Genomic DNA, 9,222 nt, shown 5'->3' with positions numbered 1-9,222 from the left:
AAAGCCATGATGGAGCCCAGAAGCAAGCGGTCCATCTAGAACCTCTTCAGTCGTCCACGATGCTCAGCAGCCCGCTCAGCTTCAGCCTGCAGGCCAGCTCCTCCTCTCTGCTCGCCAGGATCTGACGCTCCAGGTCCTGCAGCCTCCGAGCCAGCGGTACCGGAGGCGCTTTGGACCAGGAAGGCCCGTCCACACGCTGATCCAGCTCAGGCCTCTGGGAGGACAAGAAGACCAGAACTAACAGAATAAGCCCAGAAGAAGAAGAACTGAAGGTAAGAAAGGAGTGGTGAGGAGGAGAGGAGACCTGCGTGGCTGCAGCAGCGTCTTCGGTCCGGCCTGAAGGAGCAACCTTCATGGTGGTCGGTGAGGACAGCAGGGTGGAGGACGGCATGAAGAGCGGAGTGGACAGATGGTCCAACGGGTCGCCGTCCAGCCAGCGCCTCAGCTGCTCCAAGCTCCTGCACAGACGGAGCGTTAACGTGGTACCAGAACCTTGGAGAACCGTTCTGGAAACTTTATCACAGCTGCAGGACAGAAACTCAAACCTCTAAACGGGTTTTTATCTCAGATTCCTGCCTGTCCCCTTCACCTGATCCAGATGCAGCTCTGAGAAGTCAGAACCATCTTGGTTCTGATTTAGGATACAAGTCCACTTCTTTGAGAATCTGATCAAATAAAAGCCCCAGGAGGAGGTTTATGAGACCCAACGGACCTCTGTACTGAACAGCTTCATGCAGAGATCGCTCCGACCTCCGTCTGCCACAGAGAAGATCCAAACTCTTCAAACCCAAACAGAACCTCCCTGGAAGGTTCTGCTGTTCAGATAATCTTCATTTTCTCTCTGAGGATTTGTTTAAAGACAGAAAACGGTGGAAAGCTCGACTTCCAGCTGCAGGAGAAACCAGAGCGTCTTCAGATCCATCTGACCGGTTCTGACCCACAGGTCATCTAGTGGGGGTGCTGTGGGAGTCCGGGGCGTTTCTACAGGTTATATTTGTACGATGACTGTAAAACGAAGGTCTTCCTGTGAATTCCTGACTGAGATCTTTCATCTCTGGAGGATTTTCTCCTCATTTCCATTAAAACAGAAAAACATCAGAAGTGAAACCTGCAGAAAGATCTGAGGTCCGTTTGCAGAGGAACCGACACTCACTGCAAAAAGGAACTAAAAGTCAGTAAAATGTTCTTGAAATGAGTTTATTTGTCCTTGATTTCAGCAGCTAAATAAGATGATCTGCCAATGGAATGAGTATTTTGACCTTTAAAATAAGATAATTAGATAAACTGCACCTGAAATAAGACGATGGAGATGAGTTGTTCCTCTTTTAAGAGCAAAAATCTTATTCCACTGGCAGATCATTTAAACTTGCTGCTCAAATCAAGGACAAATTCCCTCATTTCCAGAAAACTTTCCTTCTAGTTCCCTTTCTGCAGTGCAGTCAGCAGATTTTACTGATCTCTACCTCTTGCTCTCAGCCTGTTCTTCCTCCAAGCTCTGCAGGACCTTGTGGGCCAGCAGCTCCTCTGCTGAGGGGCTGTGAGTGACGTCCAGACGGGGCCTCGGGGCCCCGGGGGCCTCCACCGAGCTCTGGAACAACCTCTGTCTGGGAGACGGAGCAGGAGGCGGCGCGCAGGGAGCCTGAGTCGCTCTGAGGGGAAACAGGGAGAAAATAAAGAGTCTGGGTTCTTTAATCAAGTCAATATTTACACTTTAAATGCAGAAGAAGAGAATAATTAAAGTCAGGAGGAAAGTCATTTCTCTGTTTCATCATCAGCAGGGGGTCCAAACTTTATGAAGCACTCGAGAACCCAGAACATTTATTTTATTGTTCCTACCTGATCAACTATAAATTAAACTTGTAATATTTTCATTAAAATGAAAACAGTCAGATTTCTGCAGGAAAGATGCAGAAATCATCCAAACCTAAAACAAGTTTCTGATTATTCTTTTGGGCTCGATAGAAACTGACAGAAATAAATATATTTATCTATTCTGAGCAGTGAGAACCAGATTTGGGTGACGCCTTCTGTAAAAATGCATATTTAACAAACTTTAATAAATTAATTAAAATCTGACTTAATTAAGGAGAAAGCAGAACTCCAGGGTATCAGAGGATAAATACTTTGTGCTGCACCAACATTTACTGTTTATGAAGGTTTTACAATTTTTTTTTTTTTTTTTGGATTTTTTGCGGCTCTAGTGGCTCGCTTTTTCCGAAAGTAGGCTTACAGGAAGGGGCGTAGAAGAGGGGGAGAGACATTCGGTAAAGGACCGCAGGTCGAATTCGAACCCAGGTCGACCGCGTCGAGGACTAAGGCCTCTGTATATGGGTCGCGCTACCCGCTGCGCCACATGCGCACCCAAGGTTTTAATTTGTCTGTGATGATTTTGCCTTAATTAAAACTAAAACGTCCCCGGGGCCGCACTCTGGACCCCTGATCCTCAGCAGCAGATATTCTTTTATCTCCAAGCAGCAGCTTTGTGAAGGTTGTGGAGAACCAGCAGCTCTGGAGGCTTTGTTCCAGAAAGCGTGTTGCTGTGGAGCAGCAGAGGTCAGGACGACTGACGGACGGATCCTAACGCTCCTCTCTGCTTTATCTCCTCTTCTAAAGTCAACAAGGTGGAAAACTAGCGTCTGTGAGGCTGTTTGGAGCAAAGAATGAGCCCTTCAGCCTCGCTTTGATCTCTTTTACAAACCCTGAAGCTGCTGGAAACATCTCTGGTATCAAAGAGGTGGATCTGAGCAGCTTCCTCACCCGTCCCTCTCCTGCTGCTGCTGCTTCTCTCTGTGGGTTTTTTCCACGGCCTGCGTCCACTCTTCAGGAGGTCTGAAACCCTCCAGAGAAGCTGTGGGGAAGTAAACCAGGATCTCGCCGTCCTCGGTCACTGCGTCTTTAAAAAGGAGGAAAACAGAGTTTATTTTAGGACACGTGAAGACCTGAAGGGACATTCACAAAATACATCCTGATTAAAGCTCCTGATTTCTTTCTGTTCAGTTCAGCAGCTGGAAGGAGGGATGCAGAGAGGAAAAACCGAGGCATGGATGGTCAGATGCACGGCTGGCTGGACATATGTGGGTAAACGGGGTCAAAGGTCAAAGATAAGAAGCATAAAAAATTATTCCTATAAAAATGGTCGACTCTGAAAGACCTTCAGGAGGTCTGAGGAGAGACTGATCCTCTTTAACAGACCTCAGGAAGGTTTGGCCGTCTAGAAGAAAAGCTTCAGGAGGTGAGAGGAGGTTCTGGACCGCATGTTTGGGTTTTTACCTCCACAGGCAGGAGGTCCGGGCGGCTGCCAGTCTTTCAGTTTGTGGTCCATGAAGATCAGCACAACATCCTCCCAGGGAATCTGAACCCCCGGCTCTTCCAGGTCAGTGTTTCCATCAGCTGGGCTGGATCGGGGGGGTCGGGGGTGTTGAGCCTGAAGTCGGACCCTTTCCAGAAGGTTCTCCAGCCGGGACATGAGGAGCGGCTGACTGTGACGTGAAGCTGGGATCTTAGCAGCGTAACCAAAGATGGAGGAGCAGAGATCCGGCCAGCAGTCTGAGAGCAAAGAGCAGCTAAATAAGCGCAGTCTTGATGTGACTCGCTGCATTTCTCCTCCTGGTTGGTCTCCTACCTGCAGCAGGTGTCTCCTCCCACTCTGGCAGCAGCAGACTGAGGATAACGCCACGCAGCCAGGAGAGATGCTGCGCAGAGTTCCAGCCCAGATGAGGGACCAACGCTCGGGTCTCCGGCTGACTGAACTCGGCGGGGGGCCACGACAGGCCGCAGAGGTCCTGGGAGGAGACTCTGTGGGCAACGTGAGCCAAGACGGCGTTATAGAGCCGGACGACAGGCGCCGCTTCCTGCCAGGGAAGCCGTGCGGCCGCCCGGTTCTGGAGGTTGGAGAAAACTCTGGGCCAGAACTCCTGGCTCAGACTGGCCTCCATGAGCTGCACCAGGGTTTGACAGGTGAGGGGGAGGGGGGGGGGGGGGTGGAGAGCGGGCCAGCAGCCAGCGGACGGCCTGGGTCAGCTGCAGATGGAGGGGAGAGGAAATGTTCTGAGGAAACATGTGAGGACTGATCAAACCGCCTCACGGTGGAAAACGTCTGTTTGCTGCAGCCAAAGACTGAAAGCCAACGATTCACGTTCCAGCAGCTTTGGGTTTTATTCGTCTTACCTGCTTGGATCACTGCAGGTCACTGGTTGAGTCTGGGATGAAGGCCAGCATGTACTCTGAGATCAGCTCTTCCTCCATCAGAGTGTGCAGCATCAGGGCTGATAGACAAGAGAAGATCAGAAAAAACTGAAACAAGGATCCACCGACTAAAAACGTCTTCATACGGTTCTGGTTCTGATCAACTTCCTCTAGTTTGTGAGTGAGAAGAAAACTGTGACTCTGTGAGAGACTGCTGGTAAAAAAGATGGATGGAAGATGAACAGGTAGCACGCATGAATGAGTGGATGCATGATGGATGGATGGATGGATGGATGGATGGATGGATGGATGGATGGATGGATGGATGGATGGATGGATGGATGGGTGGATGGATGGATGGATGGATGGATGGATGGATGGATGGATGGATGGATGGATGGATGGATGGATGGATGGATGGATGGATGCATCGGTCAATGTGTGGACAGACTCAAGAATTCATGGCAGGAAGGATGGACGCATGGAGCCATGGCTGCACGTCTGGATGGAAACATGGAGGACGGCTGTCATCAGTCACCTTCCTCCAGCAGCACCGTGGTGCAAAGGCACCAAGACGACCAGAGGCAGCAGCTGTTCCAGCTGTTGATCTGCTGCAGCTGTTTGAGCTGAAGCAGAGCTGAGAGCAGAGGGACGTCCTGCTCCTCCTGCAGAGCTCCATGATGGGGAGGGCAGGGAGCAGCATGATGATGGCCCTGGTGCCGCTGAGCTGGCAGCACTCTGTACAGACAATAATAAATAAACATTTAAAAATAAAGTTATATTAACAATATGAAAAGGAATAAGAGCAAAAGTCTCAACATGTGTTAAAAGCCAAGAAATAAAAATGTGTCTTAAGGTGAGTTTTAAAAGTGGACAATAAAGGGGTACTTCTAATATAGAACAGCAGAACGTTCCATAATTTAGGAGCAGCAACACTAAAAGCTCTGTCTCCTCTGAGTTTAAGTTTAGATCTCAGTTCCTCCAGGAGCAGCTGGTCAGCTGACCTGAGGCAACCAGCAGGAGAGGATGGGTGAAGCAGCTCAGAGAGGTAAGATGGGACAAGACCATGTAAACTTTTAAAAACAAATAAAATAATCTTAAATGAACTCTAAAATGCACAGAGAGCCAGAGAAGGGAAGCCAGGATAGAGGTGATGTTCTCCTTCCTCCTAACTTCAGTTAAAAGACCAGCAGCAGCGTTCTGGACCAACTGGAGATATTTAAGGGACGACTGTCTGAGTGTAGAGAGCATTACAGTAATAGAGTTGTAATAAAGACATTAATTACTGCTTAGAAATGTTGTTTTAAGAAAATCAGCTTTATCTTTAAAATCTGACTAAGGTGATAAAAACTGGACTTATCCACTGCTCCAACCTGGTGATCTAGTTTAAGATCACTGACTGTTTTAAAACCCAAGTTAGAAACGGTCTGCCTGCAGTGAGGCTCCAAGGGACCAAAAATCATCAGGAGATGGTTCACAGGAGCTGCTGGGACAAAACACCATCACCTCTGTTTACTTGTTATTTAAAGTTAAAACGTTTAAAACCATCCACGCTTTAATTGACTTTCAGAAAGTAGTTTGAGCTTATCAATAAAAATTTTCAGTATGATAAGAAAGAGTTTTTCTAAAATCTTGGGAAATTGTGAAAAGAGAGAAACAAGCTTATAAACAGTGAATCGGTGTTTATTTCTAGTTTAGTATAATGATGAATTTTCAGTTTTTATTGGAAAGAGACGTTACAGATGTGAGTCAGTGGTTTAGCAATTGCGTCAATAAATCTTTTGACTGTTTTCATATCAATGGCATGACAGTCAATGGATGTTTTATTTTTACATTTGTTAACAACTATGATCTCTCTCCCTTCCACTACTGTGAGCAACACTGAATTTGGATTTTTTTTTATTTTATTATTGCAGTCCATCATTGCAGCTCTCCGTTATTCCAGGATGAGGGATTTTTTTTCTGCCAGTTTTGGGCACGAAATACATATTTAATTTATAAACCATACTGACATGTCTTGAATAATTACGTTGTTGCCAATAAAATATTTTGGAAAAAAACAATTTTTTTTAATTTGTATCTGATATCCAGAAACGTGTCCTTTAGTTTTAGACTAAAATATCTTTTGTTTCAATTTACCCTCCATCACCGAACAAATATCTGAATATATTATTGTTGTATTTAGTGATATTATGTCAATTACTCACTTATAAATAAACAACAATGCATTCATACTCAAATAAAGCTGTTTTTGAGTCTTTTTCGTGCATTTTGCATAATTTACAGACTTTTTGAAGAAATTAAAAAAATGTATTTATTTATTTAAGAATTTTAATTCTAAACTTAAGCTTAAACCACTTTTAAACCAGAGAGTTGTCTTTATTCTTGTGAATAGAAATTAAGTTTAAAAAAAAAAAGTTTTACTATTTGGCCTTAATAGATCAGGTCTCCAGTCAAAAAGCCAAATATTTAAAAATGTGTATCAGTGAAGGATCATGTATCCAGAATAAAATATATGTATCAGTTTATTACATTAACACATTTTATGTAGATTTTATATCTATGCCAATAAGCAGGTTTGGCTTAAATAAGACATCCTAGTGATGTGTTTGCAGTGGTTTGAGTTTAAATCAATGAAACAAAAGTTAACAAGAAACATATCAGTAGTTTTAAAATTGTGCAGATTAAATAGCTTCATGTAATGAAATTTTGTTTTTCTCTCTGTTTGGAAGAGAAAGTGGTACAACATTGATGGTATTCTCTGTTTTATTGTTTTCCTGCTAGATGAAGGCCTCCTTCACTTTGATTAACATCCGTCCAGAAAGATGAGCTAAAGGAGCCCAGGAGCTAAAAACAGGATCAGCTGTTTTATGATTTTTGGTTCCAGTTTTAACCACTAGAGGGGAGTGTTGGAAAAGGAATGGGCTGTTCAGACAGATTGTCAAGATGACTGACAGATATGTACAGTACATGTAACCCCTGCTGCATTTACTGATGTATGTTGATGAAAATCATTATTATTTTTTTGAGGACTTGTTTTATTATCAGTCACCGTTACATCAACCCTGCAGCTTTTCTACAGTAAAAGTCTTAAAAAATCAGGAAACAGACCACATTTGTCAAGTTAATTGTTTATTAATCAGAGCTGAGCAGAAAGTCTCTGTAAAATGCCTCTAATTGATTATTAATAATTACCAGAACTTCTCTGTGGTGATGGACAGAGCCTGTACTTTCTACAGTCATGTATCATGTAAAATGTAGTTAATCCTCATTATCTAAAGTTCTAAAATCCTTCCACTGGCTCCCTGTATCTCAGAGAATAGACTTTAAAATTCTTCTGTTAGTCTATAAATCCTGGAATGGCTTAGCACCTAAATACATCACAGACTTGTTATCAGTGTATCAACCCTCCAGACCACTCAGGTCTTCTGGCTACAGCCTGCTCTGCAGAACCAGAACCAGAACCAAACATGGAGAAGCAGCATTTAATGCTCCCCTTTTCTGGAACAACATTCCAGGAAACTGTAAAAGTGTTGAAAGTCTGAGTTCCTTTAAATCGAGATTAAAAACATTTATTTAGGATTGCCTTCGACTGTTCTAGTTAAACTGTTTTACTGAAACATCTTTAGTGCAACTTTGTAGTCCAACTGTTTTTAATGTTTGCTTTTAGTTTCTATTCTCCCATGTTCTATTTTGTTTCTACATTTTATTCCTACTTGCTTTTATTCTGTTTTATTTTCCTATATCATTTTCATGTAAAGCACTTTGCATTGTCTCTGAAATGTGCTATATAAATAAATTTACATTGCCTTATCAAAGGAGTTTTATTATTTCCTATTAATTCTATTAAGAGAATCTTATTTTAAACATGCTTTTCTTTTCGATATAAAAAACCAAAAAATAATCGATCTAAAAATCTAAAAAATAATCTTGGGTAAAGACTGGTTTCAGTGTTAATCTGTAGAGTTGATTTAAGGTCAGAGTTTTGGCTCACAGTTATAGTTTGGCAAAGTTAAAGGAAACATCAGTGTGGGTGTGCTGGACCTGCTGGACCGGTTTCTGCTGTTTTCATTTTATTCTTCATGTTTCCAGAGAACTCACTGTGAATCGAACCAGAAACTAACCTGAGGGGAAAATTTGGTTTATAGAACGGTAATAAAGGAGAATCATCAAACTGATCTTGTTCTCCTAAACCTCTCTTCACTTTCCTCAGTATTTAAGCTCCTTGGTCTCTATTGATCAGTGCTGGTTTCTTCCATTGTGCTCATCCCAGTTCAAGATCCGGTTCTTTTTATGTCATCATAAGTTTGTTTTAATTATTATGTTATAAACGAATATATAGTAATAGAACTTTGTTTATTTTCTTCTACTTCACATCTTCCTACAAACTTCACTTTAAGACTTGTTCATCCTCTGTTCTGTTAATAGACTGGATCCATTATTAATTTCAGTTTTAAAAAGGTTCACTCTGTATTTGTTGGACAATAAACTAACTCATTAAGCTATTATACATCTTTAATAATTAGTTATACATTTTGTAGACTCTGCTTTTTTTTTGCCTGTGTTCCACAGACCCCACTGTGGACCACAGGGGAACCAGTAAACCCAGCAGTGATTTCAGGACTCTCCATCCTTAAAGGGCCAAAATAAATGTATTTACAAATATCTGCATCCTTCACCCCATGTAGGATGAAATGTATATCTGGGTATCAGGAGCTGGAAGCGTGATGCACTTGAAGTATAAATTCAGTTTCATCCAGTTCAGATCAGTCTGTCTATAGAGCAACAACGTCTGTGTTCACATAGATTTTCACCAGTTGATCTCTCCATGATTTAATCTGTCCTACCTGTCCAGACTTGGTTGGATCACATTCCTCCAGCTGCTCTGATCAAACCTGAAACAATGAAAACTGGTTTTACTTTGAGACGTTAGATTAATAGCAGAGGGAAATGTTAGTTAGCTTTCAGTTTGTCCAGAAAAACAGTTTCAGTGAGTTGTGAGGAAATCTATTTGTAAGGATTTGATGATTGTAAATA

The 9,222-nt window shown here is 42.7% G+C and overlaps 1 protein-coding gene across 1 annotated transcript; it reads right to left on the bottom strand.

The window, feature by feature from the left end:
* On the bottom strand, positions 1-3,971 carry LOC118563771 (germinal-center associated nuclear protein-like). The gene is made up of 6 exons (XM_036139665.1): positions 3,623-3,971; positions 3,271-3,546; positions 2,758-2,893; positions 1,464-1,649; positions 305-458; positions 1-214 (listed from the first exon to the last, which is right to left on the bottom strand). The coding sequence occupies exons 1-6, from the start codon at positions 3,933-3,935 to the stop codon at positions 47-49; spliced, it is 1,233 nt and encodes a 410-aa protein (XP_035995558.1). The 5' UTR covers positions 3,936-3,971; the 3' UTR covers positions 1-46.
* Positions 3,972-9,222: the final 5,251 nt, after the last annotated feature.

This window comes from Fundulus heteroclitus, chromosome 7 (genome assembly GCF_011125445.2).
Source record: "Fundulus heteroclitus isolate FHET01 chromosome 7, MU-UCD_Fhet_4.1, whole genome shotgun sequence".
Taxonomy (NCBI): domain Eukaryota; kingdom Metazoa; phylum Chordata; class Actinopteri; order Cyprinodontiformes; family Fundulidae; genus Fundulus; species Fundulus heteroclitus.
Note: the sequence above shows the minus strand (reverse complement) of the source record. Positions and strands in the feature narration are given on the sequence as shown.

Excerpts from the sequence above, each read along its gene's own strand:
- LOC118563771 (XM_036139665.1), bottom strand. The coding sequence starts at position 3,935 with ATGGAGGCCAGTCTGAGCCAGGAGTTCTGGCCCAGAGTTTTCTCCAAC. Across the intron at positions 459-1,463 it reads GAACAGGCTGAGAGCAAGAG|GAGCTTGGAGCAGCTGAGGC; the intron begins GTAGAGATCAGT and ends CCGTCTGTGCAG. Across the intron at positions 215-304 it reads ACGCTGCTGCAGCCACGCAG|AGGCCTGAGCTGGATCAGCG; the intron begins GTCTCCTCTCCT and ends TTGTCCTCCCAG.